The 25,981-nt window shown below is 45.8% G+C and overlaps 1 protein-coding gene across 1 annotated transcript in view; it reads left to right on the top strand.

Moving 5' to 3' along the window:
• The first annotated feature begins 719 nt into the window (after positions 1-719).
• TFCP2L1 (transcription factor CP2 like 1) overlaps positions 720-25,981 on the top strand; it is a 61,847-nt gene continuing 36,585 nt past the window's right edge. Inside the window, exons 1-2 of the mRNA XM_030801091.1 lie at positions 720-873; positions 4,651-4,802. Coding sequence (XP_030656951.1) covers positions 812-873; positions 4,651-4,802 — 214 coding nt within the window. The 5' untranslated portion in view covers positions 720-811. The remainder of the gene's footprint in view (positions 874-4,650; positions 4,803-25,981) is intronic.

Raw genomic sequence — 25,981 nt, 5'->3', positions numbered from 1 at the left:
AAAAATAAAAAATACAAAAATGTCGGCCTGACTCGGTGGCTCACGCCTGTAATGCCAGCACTTTGGGAGGCCGAGGTGGGCGGATCACCTGAGGTCAGGAGTTCGAGACCAGCCTGGCCAGCATGGCGAAACCCCGTCTCTACTAACAATAAAAAAATTAGCCAGGCGTGATTGGGGGCGCTTGTAATCCCAGCTACTCGGGACGCTGAGGTAGGAGAATCGCTTAAACCTGGGAGGGGAGGTTGCAGTGAGCCTCGAGATCGCGCCATTGCACTCCAGCCTGGGTGGCAGAGCGAGACCCCGTCTCAAAAAAAAAAAAAAGCCTGTATTTCAGAGCGTCTGAAGTGCTATGAAAAAACAAGAGCGAGGAAAGGGGACAGAGAGGGCCTAGGCTGGAAATCTCAGAGCCGCTCTGGAGACCGGCCTTGGGCGTAGAGTGGGGAGCAGAGGGCAGAGGGGCCGTGTAGAGCGGGTTGGGGGCGGCAAGGGTCACCTGAGCCCCACATCGGGGGTTGGGGGAGAGCGCCCGGCCGGCCCTAGAGCCCTCTGGCCTGGCCGCCCCGGAGGCGCGCTCGCTCGCCGGAAAGGCACGCGCGGGAGTCAGCCAGGTGCGGCGGCCGCGGGGAGCCGCCCTCCGGGCCGTGCTTCCTGGGGGGCGGGTCCCGCCGCGGTCCCGCCCCTGGGCCGCCGATAAATGTGCCGAGCCGGCCGGCACCGCGGGTTCGGAGCGCGAAGCCGCCGGTGGGAGCTCGGTGCGGCCCGCGTCTGTGCTCGCTGCCACGCCCCGGTGGCCGCGCTGGGAGCTCCAGCCATGCTCTTCTGGCACACGCAGCCTGAGCACTACAACCAGCACAACTCCGGCAGCTACCTGCGGTAAGGGCCGCGCGCCGTCTCCGCGGGGCTCGGGTCGGGCCGGGCCGGCGGGCCGGGCGCCGTTGGACGTCCAGGGGCGGAGAGGGGGCGCCCCTGCTGGGCCCTGGCCTCCCCGCTGTCCGCCCTCTGGGGACTGAGAGACCCGCCCAGCGTCCCGCCTAGGGACTGACAGACGGACGCCGGCGGGACCCGACGTGCGGAGTTGGGGGTCCGCCGGGGAGGCGGGCGCGCAGAGCCCTATGCCTGCGAGGGCTCCTCCCCGACGGCAGAGAGGGTGCAGGGCGCGCACCTGCCGGCCCGCCGCCTCCCCTGGCCCATCCGCCTCCCGCGGCCCTCCTCTCCCCCGCGTATCGGAGAAGTAGAGGAAACTTCCTGCCAGCAGCCTGGTGCCCGGCCCGGGGAAGTTCGTCCCCTGCTCTTTGCCCGTCTCCGCCGGGGCCCCTTTCCCAGCCTCGCGCCCTCTGCAGTGCCCTTCCTCGGACAAGGGGCGGGCGGCGGCCAGGGGCGGCGGTCTCGGAGGGGCAGGCCGCCCCACTCCCCGCGGTGGTCTTGCGCGTGTTCGCCCGAGGCCCGCGTGGTTATTGCCCTTGATGGAAATCTTTCTTCTTCTGGAGGGATTTGAGTAGTGCCCTTCAGAGGGGGAAAGTAAGTCTTGGGTGTTTTGCACAGTTCCCCACAACCCCCTCTTAGCAGTAGGACCCCGTGTGCTCTCGCTGCCGGATTGTTTTTCCCTGTTCTGCTGCTGGCCGGGACTAGTGGGCAGTCATTTCACTTTGTGAACTCGCCTGAACCAGCCTTAGCCTGTCTTTATTTCCATGCTAGTCACGGTTTATGAAATGTGCCTAATTTAACCCAAAGGGCATTTGATATGGGCTCAGGGAAAATGAATTATGAGGCCGAAGGAGTCACAGGCATTGACAGCCCCCATACTAGAGCTACCTTTAAGTGCTAGTTTTGGCCCCAGGAAGTTCCCACTTAGATCTTAAAACGTTATTTGTAATTCCTGGCTGCTGGTAGGTATTTGTCCTCCCTGAAGACATCCCCTTTTCCTGGAGGCGGGGGAATGATTGGGTTTAGCGGATGTATCTGCCGTTTTTATTCATGGGCCAAAGTAGTTGGAGATGGCAAAGGTCTAGAGCCTTAAAGGCTGTCAGCCACCCGGCAGACCACGGTGATGTCACCAGAGGGAAGCCCAGGAGGAGATGTTAATCACCCACAGATTAAGTGTCCATTCACTTGCAAGAAATGCTACAATGGAATACATTTTTGCTGTACTGAAGTTTTAGTTGTAGCTTTGCCTAAATTTTAGTTTGCAGCCATTAAGTATGTTGCCATATCTTAACAATGAGTTTGAAGGTGACCCTGAGTTGAAGGTGAGTATACTTGAAACTTCCTAGATACCTACAATGTCATCACCCCGTTAGGGAACAATTCTCCGTTGCCTGGGAGGTACAGTTCTGACATCCGCTACCGAGATGGAAGTTTGTCTAGAGTAGCTCAGATACCTTTTAGGATTTGGTGAAAGGAGGAGGGTGAGCGTTGGGAGTGGGTGGTGCTGTAAGGCCATATTGGCTTCTGGGGTCATCGGGGGCCCATGGATAAAGAAGCCCTTGCTCTTTTTTATTTCACTTCTTGGAAGCTGGGGGTTTTGCCCTCAGTGAAGGCCAAGGTGGGGGTTTGTGCATATGCCCCTGGTCCCCTGACTCTAGAGGGAGGGTCTGGTCCTTTTCCTTGTGTTTTTTGTATTTTATTTTTGGTCGTCTTCTCACTCGGCAGAACTTCTGCAAGCTGTCTGACCTCACCAGGGTAGAGGCCTTTACTGCCTTCCCCCTTTCTGTTTGATGTTCTCGTGACTTTTATTCCTTGGCAAATAAGGATGCCAGGCTTGAAATAAGTTACTGTTGAGGGATGGTTCTTAACTTCCTCTGCCCTCCCGCCCCTTTTTAAAAAATTTAAAGGCGGCAGTCCGTGGATTATTAACTTGACATGGTCTGGGCAAACATGAAATTATGCAATCCCCAGTGTTCCTAGAGAACCACCCGGGCTGGGAGTGTGCCCTGCTCTGACAAAAGGAAGACTCCCTGTGGGGGAAGCCGAGACGGCCTTGCACCCTTATTTTTTGGCAGTGGATGGTGACGGGGAAGGTCCACATAGGGCAGGTTTTCCAGGTGTGTGCTCAATGCCAGGCTTTTTCTTCTGAAAATTGATTAGATGTTGATGGGGTGTGTGCCGGGTTTGTGTTGTAGAGACGCTTGTTTATGATGTGCAAGGAACAGATTGTACCAGTGACTCTGTTTATACAGACAAGTGGGGTCAGCTAATTGGATTCCTAGTCAGGGACCCACGAAGGGAAGAGGGTTATCAAGATAAGGGCACTGGCACTTTTTTGGCACCTGTTCATGTGTTGCTCATAATTTAGAGGCCTTACACAAGTCTCGCCTGCCTGTAGGCCATTCATGTTCTCAAGGAATTCTTTGTCCCTTGTAAGGGCATTTTTAAAATGTTGGGTTTTTTGTTTCTTTTTCCTTTTTTTTTTAGAGATGGTGGGGTCTCACTATGTTGCCCAGGCTGGTCTCAAATCCCTGGCTTCAAGCAGTCTTCTCACTTCAGCCTCCCAAATTACTGGGATTTCAGGCATGAGCCACTGTTCCTGGCCTAAAAAATACGTCCAGAAACAAGTTCCTCCCTAAGTCGCAGGATGATGACTTCATTTTTTTTTTTTTTTAATGTGGGGAGTTTTGTTAAGAGGTGGAGGAAAAGAAACTTGGGGCAAGGATTTCAAGATTTCCCACTTAGAGAAGAAAACAGACTGGGTGGGGCGCGGTGGCTCACACCTGTAATCCCAGCACTTTGGGAGGCCAAGGTGGGTGGATCACCTGAGGTCAGGAGTTAGTGACCAGCCTGACCAACATGGTGAAACCCTTTCTCTACTAAAAATACAACAATTAGCCAGGCGTAGTGGCTGATTCCTGTAATCCCAGCTACTCAGGAGGCTGAGGCACGAGAATTGCTTGAATCCAGGAGGTGGAGGTTGCAGTGAGCCAAGATCACACCACTTGCAGTCCAGCCTGGACAACAAGAGTGAAACTCCGTCCCCGCCGCCAAAAAAAAAAAAAAAAACCCACACAAACACAGACCTGAAGCCAAGGTCCTTCCTTCCTGTTTGCCTTTTGGACAGATTAGAATGACCCTGAAAACAGTGTCCAGTTGTCCTCTTTTTAGAAGGGATGGAGGAATGTCTCAACCTGGGTACTCAGGGAGGGAAGGAAGTGGTTTGTTCATTTGCATAGTTTACAGAGCCTGGAGGACAGGGTTGCATTGCTATGAGAAGTGGCCAGTAAATGGAATTGTTGATTAAAAAATAAAAATGTATGTTTGTTTAGATTTTTATTCTAAAAGTGAAACTTTATGAGTGATCACTTGTGGATAGAAATCAAATAAATGTCTTAGGGGTCCCCTCGCTGCTAGCCTGTCTCTGGCATGAAGAAGATTTCTGTAGATGTTAGCTAACTTTGCCCTTTTACCTCCTTGATGGGCTGATTGAATCAGTGTTTTGGGGGGTCATTGAGTGAAACTAGAGTCATGAAGGAGCGGTTTCCTCTGTTTTAAAGCATCTGGAGTGTGCGAGGGTTGCAGGCGCGCAGCCAGCATCCTGCGATGTGCGTGCTGTGTCACCCTGGGCCCCGGTGGTCTGCGTCGTCTCTCCAGCTTCGCCCTGGCTCTGTGCAGGAGCCCCCCGGGGCTCTGCTCCTGACCTCTGCTTCCTGTGTGTTTCAGTGATGTGCTCGCTCTGCCCATCTTCAAGCAGGAAGAGCCCCAGCTGTCCCCCGAGAACGAGGCTCGCCTGCCACCCCTGCAATATGTGTTGTGTGCTGCCACGTCCCCAGCCGTGAAGCTGCATGAAGAGACACTGACCTACCTCAACCAAGGTAGTGGCCAGAGGCCCCGGGCCAGGGTGGAACCCAGAAGCAGTGCGGAGTTGATGTGAAAGGCCCATTTGGGCCTTGTGACTTTGTTACGGTGGGTGAGGTGGGGCTCGGGAAACAGAACAGGTGCAGATTCAGATTCCGTTTCCCAGCTGTGTGACCCCCTCCAGCCTCAGTGTCTTCATCTGAAAAATGGAAACATCAGATACCTTACATGGGTAACAGGGTAACACTCTGCATTCCTCCTGTAGCCCCTCCATGGAGCAGATGCTAGCATTATTACTGTTTTTCCCTCCCTCCCTCCCTTCCTCCCTCCCTTCCTTCCTTCCTTCTTTCTTTTTTTTTTTTTTCCTTTTTTGAGGGGGTCTTGCTGTGTTGCCCAGGCTGGCATGCAGTGGCATGATCATGGCTCACTGCACCTTGACCTCCTCAACCCAAGTGACCCTCCCACCTTAACTTCCTGAGTAGCTGGGATCACAGGTGTAGACCACCATGCCCGGCTAATCTTTAAATTTTTTGTAGAGCTGGGGGGTCTCACTGTGTTGCCCAGGCTGGTCTCAAACTCCTGGGCTCAAGTGATCCACCTGCCTGGGCCTCCCAAAGTGCTGGGATTATAGGCCTAAGCCACTGCACCTGGACACATTGTGACTATTTATTGTGACCATGATTGTGTCCTTTGAAGACATACACTGAGTACCGTCAACATCCCGGGGCCTGGAGCTGCACCTGGCAGTGGTGGGATGGCTGGCCTGTGTCCTGCACAGCACTGGAGCAGGGTTCCATCCATGCTAGACAAAAGCCCTCTGTGGTGATGGGGACAGGTTCCCTCACCATGTCCTGAGAGAAACAGGCTTTGGAGTTTGAATTCCAACTCTGGCACTTCCTAGCTCTGTGACTTAGAGCTGCCTTTTTTTTTTTTTCTCTGAGCCTCAGTGTTTTCATGTGTAAAACAAGAAGTATAATTTTGTGGAGTTTAAAAGAATGAAGGTCTGTGAGGTGCCTGGTATGATAGTGGTTGTTCAGTTGCTGGTTCCCTTTTCCAGAACACGTGGGCAAGTGTCCTGATGGATGGTGTTTTTGTGGTTCTATCATGATTATGAGTATGTGGTTTTTGCACTTTCTTCCTGGGTCATCTCATGGCCACCCTGGCCATCATGTGGATTTGTCACCTTCTACTTTATCTTTTATTGTTTGTGTGCCCCAGACATGAAACAGTTCTGGCCACCCACCCAGGCATCCAGCAAGGATGAGCAAAGGACTGTGTGTCTGCTTTACCCCTGACTGGTATGATACCCCTCTACTTTCAATGGGCAGAGCAGACGGGCAGAGGAACGCTGGTTTCTGTGGGGTCACAGGGAATTGCGGGGGAGCTGCAGTGTCGTAGCAATTTGTCTTACATGTGTAGCTTCCTCTCCGTGAACTTTGATTCCTTAATTTGGGGAGCCAGCCAGGGTGGAAGTCCAACGTGGTTATCAGGCTCTCTGCTTACTGCTGAACTTGCTAGCTTCTGGGCCAAGAAACTAGCTCAGAAGTAGCAGCTGGCTCTGTCTGCCTCCCTCTGGGTAGAAGCAACCCCCTCTCATTGTGGAGGGGCCGCAGTGGAAGTTGATGCTTTATCCCTAAGGGCAGCTCTGCTGGCCTCAGTTGATCTTGCTCAGCCGAGCTCCCTCAGCTTTAGAGCCTCCTGCTCAGGCCCGGAGACCTGTGCACCATCTGCAGTGGACGGTGGCCATGGTTGGTGGGTGATGTGGCCAAGTGTGCGTCTGTGCCGCTGTGTGGAATGGTTTTTGCCATTTGCCTTTCACTTTCATGGAAGGTCAGGTGCTACCAACTGGTTATGTACCTTTGAGCACTTTCTTTCCTCTTTGGGCCTCTGCTTTTTTGCTTAAATTTAGCAGAGAAAAATGAGATGTTTATAGCATCCATTGAGCTCTGATGTGGTTCTTCTTGTTGGCTAAGTCCTGTGGTGCTGAGGAGTGGGTCCAGGGTCTGAGGTCTTGCTCCTAGACCAAGATATTTTGTGTCTGTCCCTGCCCTGGCCCCTGCTCCAGTTGGTCAGGCCGTTAGCTGAGTTCCTTACCTTTCCTCCACCCCTTCCAACTGCGTTTTTTTTGAGACAGAGTCTTGCTCTGTCTCCCAGGCTGGAGTGCAATGACACGATCTCGGTTCACTGCAACCTCTGCCTCCTGGGTTCAAGCAATTCTCCTGCCTCAGCCTCCCAAGTAGCTGGTTTTTCAGGCATGTGCTACCACACCCAGCTAATTTTTGTATTTTTAGTAAAGACGGGGTTTCTCCATGTTGGCCATGCTGGTCTTGAACTCCTGGCCTCAAGTGATCCACCTACCTTGGGCTCCCAAAGTGCTGGGATTACAGGTGTGAGCCACCAGGCCTGGCCACCCCCTAGGTGTTTTTTTTTTTTTTCTTTCTTCTTTTTGAGACAGAGTCTTGCTCTGTCACCCAGGCTGGAGTGCAGTGGTGCAGCCTCGACTCACTGCAACCTCTGCCTCCTGGGTTCAAGCGATTGTCCTGCTTCAGCCTCCCAAGTAGCTGGGATTACAGGCGTGTGCCACCACACCCACCTAATTTTTGTACTTTTAGTAGAGACGGGGTTTCACCATGTTGGCCAGGCTGTTCTCAAACTCCTGATCTCAGGTGATCCACTTGCCTCAGCCTCCCAAAGTGCTGGGATTACAGGTGTGAGCCGCTGTGCCCGGCCTACTAGGTTTTTTTAAAAAGAGTTTTAAAAGTTGATCCTCTCATAGATCAGTTAAAAGAGAGAAAAAGGAGTTACCCCTATGGTCTCATCATCTCATGTTAATTTGATATATTATATTTTTAAAATTATATTTTATAGGTTATTAAAATAATCTACTTTTAGAAAGTTTGAATAATTTAGAAAAGCAAAAGGAAGACAATTAAAACAAAATTAAAATCCCCTCCGATTTCACCAGAAACCACTGCTAACCTTATTTCTACATGTTTGTATGTATATCTTTCTGTGATTATGCTACAGACATATATCCTTTTTTTTCAGTTACTGTATTTGTCAGCCGTCTCATGTCATTGAAAGTGATTTGAGGACTTGCATTTTTGTAATGGCTGCATAGTATTACATTGTATATTTCTATGACTTTAACTGTTTCATATTATGGCCACTTAGTTTCCAGTTAGAAATTAAATACTATTATGATGAACAATATCCTTGCATATAAATCTTCCTGTGAAATGTTGATTATTTATGTATTTTAAAAATAAATACCTAAGAAGTAGAATTTCTGGATCAAAGGGTTTGAACATTGAGGCTTTTGATGCATATCACCAAATTGCTTTCTCAGAAGAAGTACCAATTTATGTGCCAGCCAGCAGTATATATTTTATTGTCTCTTTTCCAATATTGGTTGTTTTTTGTCATTTGATTAGTGAAATATGGAATTTAATCCTAAACTAACATTTCTTTTCTTTTTTGAGCTGGGGTCTGGCTTGGGTTGCCCAGGCTGGACCCAAATTTCTGAGCTCAAGTGATCCTCCCTCCTCAGCTTCCTGAGTAGCTGGGACTATAGGTGTGTACCACCACTCCTGGCCTTAAATTAGCATTTCTGTGATTGTTAATGCAGTTGGATATTTTAAAATACATTTATTGATCTTTTTAATTTGTTTATTATATTCCTGTCCTTTGCACATTTTTGTTGGGGTGTTTATGTTTTATGGATAAGGGCATACTATTTATGAAGAATACCAACCTTTTAACTCCCATTTTTTGCAAGTATTTTTCTCTGATGGTTGCAGACCATTTAACTTTCATTGGATGATAACTATATTTATGGTGTAAGGTATATGTTGTGATTTTTTTTTCTGTAGAGATCTATTTTAAATGTCTATAGTCAAATCTTTCATTCTTTGAAAATAAACTTTTCTTTTATGCCTAAAAGAAAATGCCTGCTCATCCCAAAATCAATTAGCTGAGTAGTTTTCTGAATTTCATTTAGAGGCATCTAAATTTTAACACTTACTGAAATGCATTTGGGAATTATGATGTGATATGAAGATCTGAGTTTGTTTATTTTCTAGTTATTGCCTGACTTTTCCTACCTTTATCTCACAAATTTAAAAAGTCAATTCTGAAACATTTTTTGTTGGCTTTTTTTTTTTTTTTTTTTTTTTGAGACAGGGTCTTGCTCCATCGCCCAGACTGGAGTGCAGTAGCTCCATCTCAGCTCACTGCAGCCTCTGCCTCATGGGCTCAGGGGATCCTCCCACCTCAGTCTCCTGAGTAGCTGGGACTACAGTTGTGCGCCACCACACCTGGCTAATTTTTGTAATTTTGGTAGAGATGGGGTTTTGCCATGTTTCCCAGTCTGGTCTTGAACTCCTGGGCTCAAGCAGTCCTTCCACGTCGGCCTCTCAAAGTGCTGGGACACTTGTGATACATTAAAAAACCCATCATTCTCAGCAAACTAACACAGGAACAGAAAACCAAACTCCGCATGTTCTCACTCATAAGTGGGAGTTGAACAATAAGAATATATGGGCACAGGGAGGGGAGATCACACACTGGGGCCTGTCGGGGGGTGGGGGGGCAAGGGGAGGGATAGCATTAGGAGAAATACCTAATGTAGATTACGGGTTGATGGGTGCAGCAAACCGCCATGGCACATGTATACCTATGTCACAAACCTGCACGTTCTGCACATGTATCCCAGAACTTAAGTATAACTTAAAAACAAACCATATCCTAAGTTGTAAGGCAAGCAACAGACCCTTGTCTGCAAGCAACAGACAGACTTGACCTGTGCTGCTGATGTTCTTGCCGAATTACTCATTGAACTAATTTTTGTAGCTTAGAAATATGTTTTCCTATGTCAGAGAGGTTCCTTTCATTATTCTTTTTAGCCATTCCCGATAATTTATTCTTACAGAGGGTTACAACCATTAAGACTTCATTCTCGACTGGGCGCGGTGGCTCGTGCCTGTAATCCCAGCACTTTGGGAGGCTGAGGCGGGTGGATCATCTGAGGTCAGGAGTTCAAGACCAGCCTGGCCAACGTGGTGAAACCTCATCTTTACTAAAAATACAAAAATTAGCTGGGCATGATGGCGGGCACCTGTAATCCCAGCTACTTGGGAGGCTGAGGCAGGATAATTGCTTGAACCCAGAAGGCAGAGGTTGCAGTGAGCCGAGATTGAGCCACTGCACTCTTGCTTGGATGATAGAGTGAGACTCTGTCTCAAACAAACAAACAAAAAAAAAGAAGACTTCCTTCTATACTTTTTCTTAAAAAACCAAATGGATGAGATTATGCTTTATGCATTTGTTTCTTGCTTTTATTAAATACTGTTCTTGTAATAACATTTTCCATTATTATTAAAAGTATCCTAAACATGTAAAATGTCTACGTGTTATTTCTTTTTTATTTTTGAGACGGAGTCTCACTCTGTCGCCCAGGCTGGAGTGCAGTGGTGCAATCTTGGCTTACTGCCAGCTTCGCCTCCTGGGTTCACGCCATTCTCCTGCCTCAGCCTCCCGAGTAGCTGGGACTACAGGCGCCCACCGCCATGCCTGGCTAATTGTTTGTATTTTTAGTAGAAACGGGGTTTCACCATGTTAGCCAGGATGGTCTTGATCTCCTGACCTCGTGATCCGCCCGCCTCGGCCTCCCAAAGTGCTGGGATTACAGGCATGAGCCACCGCGCCCAGCCTCTACATGTTATGTCACTGTTTCCTTTTGTTATTTAGGGCAGAATATTGTCATAACTGCTGGAAAAAATACACAATGTAATTGTTTCAGTGTCTGCCTCCCATAATAGAATGGAAGTTCTATAGGGCTGACCCATGTATTAAATATATATATATTTTTGAGACGGGGTCTTGCTCTTTCACCCAGGCTGAATGCAGTGGCACAATCATGGCTCACTGCAGCCTCCACCTTCTAGAACAATTAGTCCTCTTGCCTCAGCCTCTCAAGTGGCTGGGACAAACATGTGCTACCACGCCCAGCTAATTTTTCTATTTTTTGTAGAGACAAGATCCCGCTATGTTGCCCAGGCTGGTCTCAAACTTCTGAGCTCAAGCAATCCTCTTTGGCCTCCCAAAGTATTGGATTACAGGCATGAGCCACCACCTGGCCCCTAAAATTTTAAAGTATAGGCTGAAGAATACCCCTTTTCCTAAATGCTTGGGATTGGAAGTATTTTGGATTTTGGATTTTCTTGCATTTTTGGATATTTGCATATCCATAATGAAATGTTTTGAGGCTCTGACCCACATCTAAACACAAAATTCACTTATGTTTCATATACACCTTAGGCACATAGGATGAAGGTAATTTTATACAGTATTTTAAATAATTTTGTTTATAAAAGAAAACGTGTGTACATTGAGTCATCAGAAAAGATGATCTCAGCCACCCATGTGGACAATATGTGGGGTCGCATCAGGACTCAAAAAGTTTCAGGTTTTTGATTTTTGGATTAGGGATGCTCAACCTGTATCCTCAGTATTAAGCTGGGTGCCTTGAGAGTATAGTACGTGCTCTGTAAATATTTAGAAAATCTAAAAATAGGCATGAATTTATCCACCCCCCCCATCAGTAATGCTGCACTAGATATCTTTTTCAGCGTACCTCAATTAAGTAGCTTATTCTTCATCATATGACCAAAAGGCATTGATACAATTGGGTTTTGTTTTTTTTTTTTTTTTTTTTTTGAAACAGAGTCTCGCTCTGTTGCCCAGGCTGGAGTGCAGTGGTGTGACCTTGGCTCACTGCAACCTCCGCCTCCCGGGTTCAAGCGATTCTCCTGCCTCAGCCTCCCAATTAGCTGGGATTACAGGCGCCCACTACCACGCCAGGCTAATTTTTGTATTTTTAAATAGAGACTGGTTTTAGCCATGTTGGCCAGGCTAGTCTTGAGCTCCTGACCTCAGGTGATCCACCCGCCTTGGCCTCCCAAGGTACAATTCTTAAAAAGTAGTTTTGACACATCATTCAAGACATTTTTGGTTAATTGAAAAGCCTGCTATTAAGTGTTTATAAGGCTCTATGGTAGTTATTGCATTATTCTTGTGAAGCCATCACAGGTCCTTTCCTCTTCCTTGTAATGATATGTTTAAAGTTCTCTGAAAACGTGGAAAAGATGCTATAGGCATAAATCAAAAAGTCGCTTAAACCACTGGATGCCCATTTCTCAGTGCAGTGTTAAACCAATGCCTTGAGGACATGTGGCTTGGACATGTGTGTTTCATAGGGATGTCCTATCACCAAGCCCAGTGGCTAGTTTTAGATATGGTGAAAATGATTTGAAAAACAAAGTCTGTTCTCTTCCTCTGAAAAGGTCCTTCCAAGGGGTAGATAGAGAGTTGAATAGAGGTTTGCAAACTTCCAGATAACTTCCTGTTTGTCAGTGGCCAAAGGTCATTGTAGACATATCTTCCTGAAGGCTGGAGCCTGAGGGAAGGGATGAGGAGGGTGTGGAGGGATGAGAAGGGATGTGGAGGAGGAGGAGTCCCCGAGAGCAGAGAAGAGAGAACCCGGGGCAATCTGTATGGGGATTTCTGGCTTTGAGATAAGAAACAACATTGCAAGAATGACTTGCAGTGGGGAATGCTTTGATATTTTCTGTCAAAACAACTCTTGAGTCTTAAGTACAGTAATGAATTTTCATAATATGCTTACTTTCATTCATTCATGGAGTAAAATTTCCATTTATTGGTTGGAGGAGGATGGTGGCTTGGTGAGAAGAGAGAAAAGCCACATGCAAAGGCAAGCATGGGGGTGCAGTTGAACACATTGTCTATCCCAGGAATCCTCAGCGGTTCAGGATGATGAGGGTTTCAAACACAAGGGGAAATGTGAATGATATGGCTGGAGAGGTAGACCAGATGTCTGACCTAGAACTCCACCTGCCTTGCTGAGGCTAAACCATCTGGCAACCACCTGGGCAAGTCACTGAACCTTTCTTTGCCTCCAATTCCTTACCTGTAAGATGGGGGAAGTAAACTCCCTACAAAGTAGATGCTACTATGTGGGTAAAATGAGCCAATGCATGTAGAACACTGAAATGCCGGGCACATAGCAAGCACTTACGTGTCAGCCATTGTTATTAATAAAGAGGAAACATCTCACCAGTCTTGTTTTGTAAGTTAACAAGGCCATTGAGTTGAGACTTTGATAACTTTTGCTGATTTTTATCCTTTCTTTTCCCAATTCAGAGATTAACAGAGGGTTGGCTCTAAAGCTAAGAACTGTATCTCTTAGAGTTAAATGGTGGTAGCTTTGGGAAGGCCTGCTTCACTTTTCCATTCATTCTTCACTCGCTGTACAACCACATGAGGGACATAACCCTGAGGAGAATTTCCTATGCAAGGTGTCGAAATAGCATTTTAGAAATAAAGATCACAAAAAGCACTGAACTCTTAAATGCCGTAAACTGTCATGTTAAGGAGGGTTTGTATTACCTGGTAGGCGAGAACCTCAGCCTTTAGGGTGGTACTTCTTTGTTAGCACTTGAGAATTTGGAAGGCACTTTCTGATATTCTCTTCTGAGTTGTTCTCCCAAGATGCGTCGTTCCCATCTTACAGATGACCAGCTGAGAGGTGAAATCAGGCTCCCCTCTTATATCACGTAAGTTTGAAAGCCAGGGGAGTGATTGAACTGGGGTGCAATAATAAAGGGAGTTCTGGAAAGGGAAGCACCCTTTCTTTCTCTGGCTGCTTTTTCTTGGAGTTCCTGCAGGCAGGATTCTAGGCTAGGCACTTCGGTGCAGGAGCTCTGTCACTTGGTACTCCTGATGCAGCTCTGAGGGAGGGTGGATGAAGCTTTGTGGGGGGAAGGAATGGAGTGGGGAGAAAATGCCTCCTTGGAGAGGAAAAAAACATCCATTATCAGTTCCTCCTACCCTACCCCAACCCTCCTGTTTTCCACCCATAGCAATCCCAGGGAGGGAGATAAGAGCTTCAGGGGAAAGTCCTGTCTTCCCTGCTCCTAGAACCAAACAGATTTGCAGGTCTGTCTTTTTGACCAGCTTCTGCTTAAGGGAAATCACTTAATCCTTGGAGCCCGAGTTTCCTCATTTATGAAACCAAGACAGTTTCACTTTGTGGGTTACATGAATAACAAATGTCTGGCAAACAGTAAGTACCCAGTTATATTTTTCCTTCTTACCAATTATATCAGTGACTTTGAATTTAAGGAATGAGGCAAAGGATTAGTTATTTTGTTTATTATCTTTTCTCCATAGCTGAAGTTTTCTTTCCAGATTAATTTTTAGCCTGAAGTTTGGGAATATAAACTGAATAAACCAAATGACTTTAAAATATATTACTTAAAAAAATGTTTTCCCCTTATTTTTTCCTGAGTATAAAGTAGTATGTTCTTATTATAAAATAGAACAACTAAACCATATATACTCTAGAAAAATGTACCATAGTTCTACCTTTCAGCTTTTTCTTAGTCATACCTTAACCCATATATATCTGCTTCCATAGACAAACATGCATATAACCTTATATATGTTCCCACGTGTACCTTTTGCTTTTTAAGAGAAATGGGATCATAATTATATTTACTGTTTGACAACTTGCTTTTTTTTTTTTAATTTTTATTTTGAGACGGAGTCTTGCCCTGTCACTCAGGCTGGGGTGTGGTGGTATGATCATGGCTCACTGCAACCTCTGCCTCCGGGGTTCAGGCGATTCTCCAGCCTCAGCCTCTCAAGTAGCTGGGATTACAGGCAACTGCCACCACGCCCAGCCAATTTTTGTATTTTTAGTAGAGACGGGGTTTCACCATGTTGGCCAGGTTGGTCTCGAACTCCTGACTTCAAGTAATCTACCTGCCTTGGCCTCCCAAAGTGCTGGGATTACAGGCATGAGCCATCATGCCCAGCCAACAACTTGCTTTAAAAAAAAAAAGAATTGTGTGTTTCAGAGATAGAGTCTCGCTCTGTTGTCCAGGCTGGAGTGGAGTGACACAATCATAGCTCACAGCAGCCTAGAGCTCTTGGCTCAAGCAATTTTCCCCTCCTCAGCATCCTAAACTGTTAGAATTATAGGTACGAGCCACTGTGTCCTGCTGCTTTTTTTTTTTCCCCCAGACAAAATATCTTCAATGTCTTTCCACATGGGTACATTAAAAAATATAATAAACAAAATCTGATCTTTACTGGTTACACTGCAATCATTGTATGGCTGTTGTATAGCTTGTTCTGTTGAGGAACATTAGGCTTGTTTCCGTGGTTTCCATAGTTACAACCTGGTGCTCTAGTAATCCATGAACATCTATGTATATCTTTGTGTTTAAGCAGGAGTGAAAATAGCTGTAGGATACACACCCAGAAATAGAATTGCCAGCACTGCATTTTGGTAGATAGTGCCAGATTGCCTTCCAGTGAAGTTGTGCCAGTTTGTACTTTGTGAACAATAACTATCTGAATACTTGTTTATTTTCTCCTCCCTTATCTTTTTCCAGTCTCTGCCACACATGAAATATATACTTGAGGGCAGAGAACTTGGTCATCTCATTCACTGCGAGGCCTAGCCCAGTGTCTAGCATACATCACTTCTTTAAATGACTGAAGAAGGTCTGTTTTTCTTTGCCTTTGCCAACACTTTTCACCCTTTGGTAACCGGTGGGGAAAATATAGGATCTTCTTCTTCTAATTCTCCTTTCCTCAATGATGTGAAATATTTTTTCATTTTATTATTCTTTTTACCTTTCATGTGATTTACCCATTTTTCTAGTGACATTTTCATCCTTATTTATTTGTAAGAGCTCCTTGTATATTTGGGATATTATAATATGCACTGGAAATATTTTCCTACTTTTTCATTCATTCCTTTTTAAATTAGTTTATTTCTTTTACATATTTTTTTTTTTTTTTTTGAGATGGAGTCTTGCTCTGTCGCCCAGGCTGGAGTGCAGTGGTGCGATCTCTGCTCACTGCAACCTCTGCCTCCCAGGTTCAAGTGATTCTCCTGCTTCAACCTCCTGAGTAGCTGGGATTACAGGTGTCTACTACCACATCCGGCTAATTTTTGTATTTTTAGTAGAGTCAGGGTTTTTCCATGTTGGCCAGGCTGGTCTCGAACTCCTGAACTCAAGTGATCCGTAGCCTCCCAAAGTGCTGGGATTACAGGCATGAGCCACCAGGCCCGGCCTCTTTTACATAATTTTTACTGTTTGGTTTTAATTTATAGAGAAAGGGTCTCTATGTTGGCCAGGGTGGTTGACAACTGTTGGCCTCAAGCAGTCTTCCTGCCCCAGCCTCCCAAAGTGCTGGGATTATAGGCAAGAGCCACTGCACCCAGCCCATAATAAAAGTTTTTTTTTTGTTGTTTTGACAGGGTCTCACCTCTGTCGCCCAGGCTAGAGTGCAGTGGTGCGATTACAGCTCACTGCAGCGTCAACCTCCTTGGCTCAGGTGATCCTCCTGCCTTAGCCTCCCTAGTAGCTGGTACTACAAATGGCCGCCACCAAGCCTGGCTAATTTTTGTATTTTTGTAGAGTTGGGATTCTGCCATGTTGCCCAGGCTGGTCTCGAGCTCTTGGACTCAAGCCATCCACCCCGCCTCAGCCTCCCAAAGTGCTAGGATTACAGGTGTAAGCCACCACGCCCAGTCATAAAAGTTTTTAAGATAAATTTTTATTATCAGGTTTACTGGACTTCACCTTAATTATTTTTGTGTTTCATGTCCCATTTAGGAAATGCCTTCTTCACTTTAAGATTTTAACAATATCCATCTTTTTTTAAAATTAAAAAAAAAAGCCTTTCCCTAATCTTTGATACCTTGACATTTATTATGGTGCATAAGGAATGAATTAGGGCTGCAACTCTGTTACTTTCCAAATGGCCATCATCACATTGTCCCACAATAACTGACTGAATGTAGAACCTTGAAATAGTGGAATAATATGCAGCCGTAACAAGAATGAAGAAGGTCCTTTTTTATGGCCGTGAAAGGTATCTAGTATGTGTTATTAAAGTAAACACCTTTCCCTCATTCCCTCAAACGCCAGCCTGAATGACACTATTAATTAGCCTTTCCTAGAAACTGAGTGGCACATTGAAAAGTGGTGAATGTTGGAGTTGGATGTACCCAGCTCCCAATTCTGGTTCTTCTCTTCTTTCCCAAGCTGCTGAACCTGTCAACTGCATTTTCTGTAAAATAGGCATAACACTTACCTCAGTATAGTCTGGAGAATGATATAATATTTTTGTTGTATTTTTTTGCCACACAAGGATACTTTATTTTGGCCATATAAAATTTAGAAATGTTAGCCAGGCATGGTGTCGCACGCCGGTAGTCCCAGCCACTCTGGAGGCTGAGGCAGGAGGATCGCTTGAGCCCAGGAGGTTGAGGCTGTGGTGAGCCGAGATCGTGCCACTGCACTCCAGCCTGGATTAACAGTGAGACCCTGTTAATAAATAAATAAATAAATAAATGAGAAAGATACTATAGGCCAAAACTTAAAAAAATATGTAAATATATATAAAAATGTTTAATCGGCAAAGAATGTGGTAAACCACGTGCAAAGGTTTAAAAGAAAAAAACAACAAAGAACAAACGCTTTCCAAAATGTCAGCTCTCCATAATTTGTGAATCTCAGGTTAAACTAATAATAAAATACCAATAAATTAACAGGGGATGTGTTTTGTTATTTTTGTTTGTTTGTTTTAGAGAGACAGGCTCTTGCTGTGTCACCCAGGCTGGAGTACAGTGCTGTGATCGTAGCTCACTGCAGTCTTGAATTCCTGGGCTCAAGCAATCTTTAGCCTGGCTAACTTGTATATTTAATAGAGACACGGTCGCCTTGTGTTGCCCAGGTTGGTGTTGAGCTCCTGCTTTGGCCTCCGCAGTACTGGGATTACAGATGTGTGCCACCATGCCTGGACTTCTTTGTTGTTTTAAAAACCAATCAGAATGTATTGAAATAAATATGAGGTTACTTGTACAGATTGCTTATCACAGCTTACAGCACATAGACATGATTTTTAGGGCTGGGCATGGTGGCTCATTGTCTGTAATCCCAGCACTTTGGGAGGCCAAGGCAGGCGCATCACTTGAGGTCGGGAGTTCGAGACCATCCTGGCTAACACGGTGAAAACCCATCTCTACTAAAAATACAAAAAATTAGCCAGGCATGGTGGCACATGCCTGTAGTCCCAGCTACTCGGGAGGCTGAGGCAGGAGAATCGCTTGTACCCGGAAGGTGGAGATTGCAGTGAGCCGAGATCGCGCCACTGCACTCCAGCCTGAGTGACAGAGCGAGACTCCGTCTCAAAAAAAAAAAAAAAAGATTTTTAATGTTTCATAGGTGTCTACATGGTCATGTCAAACTTTAATTATATTTTAAGTAGTAATGGGCCAGTTAATTAAAGCATCATACTTACATGATTGAATTCCACACAGTGCAATTCCAGAATAATATGTTCTTAATCATCACATTGCTGGATGTGGTGGTTCATGCCTATAGTACTAGCTACTTGGGAGCCTGAGATAGGAGGATCCCTTCAGCCCAGAGTTCAAGAGCAGCCTGGGCAACGTTGCAAGACCCTATCTGTAAAATAATAAATAATATGGCCGGGTGCAGTGGCTCATGCCTGTAATCCCAGGACTTTGGGAGGTGGAGGCTGGTGGATTGATTGAGGCCAGGAGTTCGAGACCAGCCTGGCCAACATGGTGAAACCCCATCTCTACTAAAAATACAAAAATTAGCTGGGCGTGATGGCAGGTGCCTGTAGTCCCAGCAAACTACTCAGGAGGCTGAGGCAGGAGAATCGCTTGAACCCGGGAGGCAGAGATTGCAGTGAGCCAAGCTCGTGCCACTGCACTCTAGCCTGGGCAACAGAGTGAGACTCCATCTCAAAAAAAAATTAAAAAATAAATAAATAATGAAAAAAAAATTATATTAAAATCATCTATATTTTGGAAATACTTTGAAGAAAAAAGAGCCAGCCAAAAGATTTTCTGTCCACGTTGAAGTGTGTCATAAAGCACGGAAGCATTGGAAGCCCTGGCGAGTCACTCAGCAGCACTTAATACAGAGCAGGGCAGGTCACCCTTTCACTGGGGATGCGATGGACTTCCTCGATTGAGAACGGATTAAAGCAAGTCCCTAAAATTTCATTTCATGACTAGATGACCCATCTGGAAAAACAGACACACAGTCACTCACTGAAACATCAAAACCTTGCTAGTCCCAAGTGACTGCAACTGCCTACCTGGAACCCTGCTGGTGTCTGCCTCTAAACCAAGCAGGTGCCTGGCAGTCAAGGACAGACCATTAGTGGGGCTGGAGGAGAGGACCCTGGTTTAATAAACTTTACACTCTCACTTTGCTCTGGTCACTGCAGAAATAGGGTTATGATTTATATGGTACATTATGGAAAAATCACATTAACAGGCCAGGAACATCAAAGGGTCTCAGTAAGTGTTACTTTCCTTCTGCCACTAACTTTGGCAATTTTTTGTGGATATTTGGAGGAGGAGAGAGGGAAGGAAGGTCAGAGATGGGAAGACTCACTTTGCTGTTAGTAAAATGGGATCCTGAGTCGGGTTTCAGGGGTCACTGTGCTATGGTTAGAATTACTACTTGGGAAAAAAAAAACTATTAAAAGAAATAAAGATTAAATCCCAGCACTTCGGGAGGCCAAGGTGGGCAGATCACTCGAGCCCAGGAGTTCGGGACCAGCCTGGGCAACATAAGGAGACACCATCTCTACAAAAAATATAAAAATTAGCCAGGCGCAGTGGCACACATCTGTGGTCCTGGCTACTCGGGAGACTGAGGTGGGAAAATTGCTTCAACTCTGGAGGTCCAGGCTGCAGTGAGCCGAGATTACATCACTGCACTTCAGCCTGGGCCACAGAGTGAGACCTGTCTCAAAAAAAAAAAAAAAAGATTACTACTTGGAAGAATGTGTACAGAATCTGCTCTGAATGAGGAAGGTGTTTTGTTTTAAAGGAGCCACTCTTGACCAGGCACGGTGGCTCACCCCTGTAATCCTAGCACTTTGGGAGGCCGAGGCAGGCCGATCTCCTGAGGTCAGGAGTTCGAGACCAGCCTGGCTAACATGGCGAAACGCCGACTCTACTAAAAATACAAAAATTAGCCAGGTGTGGGGGCTCATTCCTGTAATCCCAGATACTTGGGAAGCTGAGGCAGGAGAATCACTCAAACCTGGGAGGTGGAGGTTGTGATGAGCTGAGATTGCATCACTTCACTCCAGCCTGGGTGACAGAGCAAGACCCTATCTCAAAAATAAATAAATAAATAAATAAATAAAAGATAAATAAATAAAGTAAAATAAAATAAAGAAGCCATTCTACTCAAGTAGCTACCATGATTGTTCCAACCCCATCATTTCACAAGAGAAGGAAGGAAGCCCAGAGTAAAGATGGAACGTTTATGGGTCATACAGCCTGCACTGGGACTGGGAATGGGCGGGGATCTGTTTTCACTAAGCACCACAGTGATCAATAGGTATACTAGGGTTTGTTAGCCACGGCATTGAGGGTGTGACAGGTGACTTGCTGCTTTTCTTCCCCTCTTTCTTTCCATGGGCAAAGAAGACAACTGTGCAGAGAAAATGCCCTGGCTCTGTGCTTTGCAGGTTGGGGATCTCTCCTGTGCCCAGCCAGGTGCTCTGTGCTTGGGTGGATTTGGGAGATTCTTGACCTTCCTCTGCCATTCTCCAGCCAGTGACTCTGCCTGGAAGCTTCCATTTGGGTGCTTAGAGGACCTTGTGAGTCCTGAGTGGTACAGAGAAACCACACATGTCCTAGGAATTCACAGAGAGTGGGCAAGAGTAGATTCCTAAAGTATAAGGGCTGGAGGGAGCCTACTTCCAATGTCCATGGACCAGCATCGCCTGCAAGTTTGTTAGAAATGCAGAATCTCGGGCCTGCTGCAGGACAACTGAATCAGAATCTGTAGGTTGCCCCGCGGTTATGAACATATTACAGTTTGAGAAGCACTGATCTAGCCTTTCTACCCACCACCCTCCCATTTTATAGGTGGGTAAATTGAGGTTCAGAGATGCTATGTGACTTGTCTAAGAACATAGAGTGGTACTTCAGTTGGTCTCCTTCTTTTAAAAAACTTTTTCTTTTATTCTTTTAAGAGATGTTGTCTTGCTCTGTCTCCCAGACTGGAGTACAGTTGTATAATCATGGCTCACTGTAGCCTCAAATTTCTAGGCTCAAGCGATCCTCCTGCCTCAGCTTCCTGAGTAGCTGGGACTATAGGAGCGTGCTACCGTACCCTGCTAATTTTAAGACATTTTTGTAGAGACAGGGTCTTGCTATTCCTGCTGGTCTTGAACTCCTGGGCTCCTACCTCAGCTTCCCTAGCAGCTGGGATTACAGGTGAGAACTGTGGTGCCTGGTTTAAAACATTTTAATTTTTATTGAAAAAATATATATATTTCAAGAAAAAGACAGAGTCTCCTTATGTTGCCGAGGCTGGTTTCAAACTCCTGGGCTCAAGGGATCCTCCTGCCTCGGCCTCCCAAAGTACTAGGATTACAGGTGTGAGCCACCATGTTTTTTAAAAACAGCTTTACTTGTAGTCCCAGCTACTTGGGAGGCTGAGGCAGGAGGATCACTTGAGCCCAGGACTTTGAGGCTGCAGGGGGCCATGAATAGCCGCTGCATTCCAGCCTGGGCAATAGAACTAGATAGCATCTCTTTTAAAAAAAAAAAATAAAGCAGGCTGGGTGCGGTGGCTCATACCTGTAATTCCAGTACTTTGGGAGGCTGAGGCAGGCAGATTACTGGAGTCCAGTAGTTCAAGACCAGCCTGGGCAACATAGTGAGACCCCATCTCTACAAAAAATACAAAAATTAGCGAGTTGTGGTGGTATGCGCCTCTAGTCCCAGCTACTTGGGAGGCTAAGGTGGGAGGATAAGGTGGGAGGATCACTTGAGCCTAGGAGGTTGAGGCTGCAGTGAGCCATGATAATACCACTGCCCTCCAGCCTGGGTGACAGAGTGAGACCCTGTCTCAAAAAAAAAAAAAAAAAAGAAAAGCTTTATTGTGATATAATTCACATGCCCTACAATTCACCCATTTACTGTATAAAATTCAATGTTTTTTATTATTCAACTAAATATACTTAGCCATCACAACTAATTTTAGAACATTTTTGTTCCTTCTTAGAGAAACCCTGCACCCCAGCAGTCATTGCCCATTCTCCTTTCCCCTGCCCTCAGGCAACCAGTAATTCTACTTTATCTCTACACACTTGCCTATTCCAGACTTTTCATACAAATGGTATCACACAAGTGGTGGTCTTTTGTGGCGGCATTTTTCTGTCCCATCATGTTTTTAAGGGTCTTCATGTTGAGCATATATCAGTATTTCATTCCTTTTCTATTGCTAAATAATATTCCACTGTGGGATGTACCATGTTTTATTTAAATTAAAAGTTGATGGACATTTGGACTGTTTCTACTTTTTGGCTACTGTGAATAATGCTGTTGTGAGCCTTTGTGTGAAAATTTTTGTGTGGACCTATGTTTGCATTTCTCTTGGTTATATTTGTAGGAGGGGAATTGCTGGGTCAAGTGGTGACTCTGGAACTGCCAGACGGTTTTCCAAAGCAGCTATACTATTTTACATCGTTACCAGCAATACAGGAGGGATCCAGCTTCTCCCCGGCCAGCACTTGTTATTTGTTGTTATTTATTATTTAGTGTCTGTCTTCATGATGGAGAGGGTATGGGTAACAGACTGGCGGCCATCTGCCAGCCTCATAAAGCAGAGTGTCCGAAAGCTGGACCCCTGAAGCCACGGGAACCAGGGGCTGAAATGTTAGGGAGGATTCTTTGACTCTTCAGTCTGTTCCTCTCTGGGCATCTGCCTTCTGCAAGCTCTGCCCACCAGCATCCCTGCGCTGGTGGCCAGACAGCAGACAGCAAGGCCACCAAAGCCTCCTGAGAGCACATGGCCTCAGCTGCCTAGAGAGACAGGTGCCCTCATTCCCCTCCTGATTCTACACTCCCAGGAGGGGACTGCGAGTCTGGCTTGGTCACCTGCTCACCTGGACCAAGGTGGCCCAAGAGGTAGGCCTGGTGTAACTGACCCTGGCTGTCCCTGCCTTCCCCATCTCCACTCTGCAGCCAGAGGCTGGGAGTAGAGGAGCAGTCTCAGAGAGCGTCCTTAGATACCCTGGGTATGAGAGAGAAGCAGGCTCTGTTGCCCTGGTAGAGACTGCTCCAGAAAGGCCTTCTCACCAGAGGCTGGGACACAAAATGGGGCTGCCTGGGGCAGGCAGGTGGTGGGGGTTGGATATAAGCAAGTGGAAAGCCAGTGGCCAGGTGGGCTGGGCCCTGCCTTCGAGACCTGGGGTCAGTTGATGTGGCCATGCGATGACCCTCAGCCCGGCACACGGGTTTCCCCTCCTGAGCCCCAAGCCTACGTAGGTGGCAGGGCTTGGAGCGGAGGTGCCTGAGTGAGTCATGATTCTGCCCTTATCTTTGGAGATTTGGTTTTTCTACTCTTTACTGTCCTTTATCCTACTAACTTACAGGGCAGGTTTTTTTTTCTTTTTTCTTCATGTTTTCAAAATTTATTTTTTGGCAAGTTAATGCATTTACTTGGTTCAAAATTTAAGTGGTAAAGGGATTATGGTAAGTCACCCACCTCTGCCCCAGGCACCCAGTGCCCCTCCTCAGAGGCAGCTGATGTTATCCCTGGTTCCAGTATATTTTCATGCATAAACAAGCAAAGATGCTTATCTGGCCTTGTCTTAAACACACACACACAAATGGCAGTGATATATGTGTTTAGGATTTCTGTAGGCCTTGTCAAATCACCCTCCAAAGAGATAGCACCTGTTTATATCCCTACCTCTTGTACAGGAGGACACCTGTCTCCACACTTGGCATTGTCAACATTTTGAATCCTTTCTAATATGCGTGGAGAATAGCAGCACCTTATTTTGATTTGCATTTGTTTGATTTCTAGTAACTGTTACAAGTGAAATAAGCATCTTCATGTGTTTGTATGCCCTTTTTTTTTTTTTTGCCAAAAACAGTTGATATCCATTGCTCATTTTTCTTTTGGCTTTTTGCTTATGGGTCTTCAAGAACCATTATATTAGGTTAAATCATATGCACTTGCCATTTTGTAAATCAAAATCAGTCAGTTATCTACAGTTTCATCTACTATGGATACAAATTCAACTAGCAAAACTGGTGAATTCCTATGTACCAGCAATAACAACGTATAAAATAAAATAGAAAGGGGCCAGGCCTGGTGGCTAACGCCTGTAATCCCAGCACTTTGGGAGGCTGAGGCAGGCAGATCACCTGAGGTCAGAAGTTCGAGACCAGCCTGACCAACATGGAGAAACCCCATCTCTACCAAAAATACAAAATTAGCTGGGCGTGGTGGCGCATGCCTGTAATCCCAGCTACTTGGGAGGCTGAGGCAGGAGAACTGCTTGAACCACGGAGGTGCAGGTTGCGGTGAGCCAAGATCGTGCCATTGCACTCCAGCCTGGGCAACAAGAGTGAAACTCCGTCTCAAAACAAACAAACAAACAAAATATAGAAAAAAGAGATAATATTCCCAGTATGAGAGCAAATCAAACAATTTAAAAAATGGTTATTAAGTGTCCAGGTACTTATGAGCATGTCAATGTTCGTATGGGGACCCAGTGTATTTTGTGGAGGGGGAAATAAATTTAGACATAAAGGTGTCAAAAATAGTAGTGAGACTTCTGGGGACCCTGTCCTCAGTTTCCCACAATGTTAACCTATTACATAACAATGGTACAATTACTGAAACCAGGAACGGACACTGGTATAATTCTGTTGTCTGCTACGGTCTTTGTGTGCATTTTACCAGTTCTCCCACTACTGTCTGTTGTTCTGGGATCCCATGCTGCCGGGGAGTTGTCATGTCTCCTGAGTCTTCATCAATCTGTGACAGTCCTTTTGTCTTTCCTTGTCTTCCGGGACCCTCAGACTTAAAGAGCTTTATTATTATTTTATTTTATTTTTTTGAGACGGAGTCTCACTCTGTCACCCAGGCTGGAGTGCAGTGGCATGATCTTGGCTCACTGCAACCTCCGCCTCCCGGGTTCAAGCCATTCTCCTGCCTCAGCCTCCCAAGTAGCTGGGATTACAGGCACCCGCCACCACACCCGGCTAATTTTTGTATTTTTAGTAGAGATGGGATTTTCAGCATGTTGGCCAGGCTAGTCTCAAACTCCTGACCTCGTGATCCACCTACCTCGGCCTCCCAAAGTGCTGGGATTACAGGCAAGAGCCACCATGTCCGGCCTATTATTATTTTAATTTATTATTATCATTTTTAATAAATAAGAGATGAGGTCTCTCTGTGTTGCTCAGGCTGCTCTCAATTCCAGAGCTCAAACAATCCTCCTGCCTTGGCCTTCCAAAGTGTTGGGATTATAGGCATGAGCCACCATGCCTGGCCAAGAGCTTGATTTTGTAGAATGCTCCTCAGTTTGAGTCTGCTTGATGTTTTTTAAATGATGAGATTGGGGTTATACATTTTTGGCAAGACTACTACTGAAGTGACATTGTATCCCCGGCATTGCACTGGGGATCATGGTGCTGATGTCTTTTGCTGGTGCTGTTCACCATGCTGATTTAGTTAGGGTAGTGTCTGCCAGGTTTCTCCACTGTAAAGTTCCCTTTCCTCCTTTGTAATTGATAAATAATCATGGGGTGGAGGATACGACTTGGAGACTGTTTACAGTTTGCTTTTTCCCTCAATCTTTTGCCCACTTATTTTAGCATCCATTGTTGGACTGTGTCCACACCAGTTACTATTGTAATGTTTGTCTAATGGTGATTTTCTGTTGATTTTCTTCTGTAATTGGAATGCTACTGTAAAAGAGTTTTTCCTTCTCTACCATTAGCTTCTTTATTCACTTACTATATCAGTATAGACTCATGGATAGTTATTCTGTGGGTAAAAATGAAATCATTTTGCTGTTTATTGTGTTGTTTACATTGTTCAGCTGTGGCCATCGAGAGCTCCTCTGGGTTGGTGCTTGTGTTGCTCTGACATGGTTTCATTCTTTTTTGAGCGTTTCCTCACTTTTTGGCACTACAGACGCTTAAGTCTCATCTTGTATTCTGCCTGCCCCAGCTCTGTAAACAGTTCTTTCTCTAAGGAGCCTCCAGTAACTATCTTGCAAGTGTTTA

Source organism: Nomascus leucogenys, chromosome 20 (genome assembly GCF_006542625.1).
Source record: "Nomascus leucogenys isolate Asia chromosome 20, Asia_NLE_v1, whole genome shotgun sequence".
Classification (NCBI taxonomy): domain Eukaryota; kingdom Metazoa; phylum Chordata; class Mammalia; order Primates; family Hylobatidae; genus Nomascus; species Nomascus leucogenys.
The sequence above is the reverse complement of the archived record's forward strand: the minus strand, read 5'-3'. Positions and strand labels throughout refer to the sequence as shown.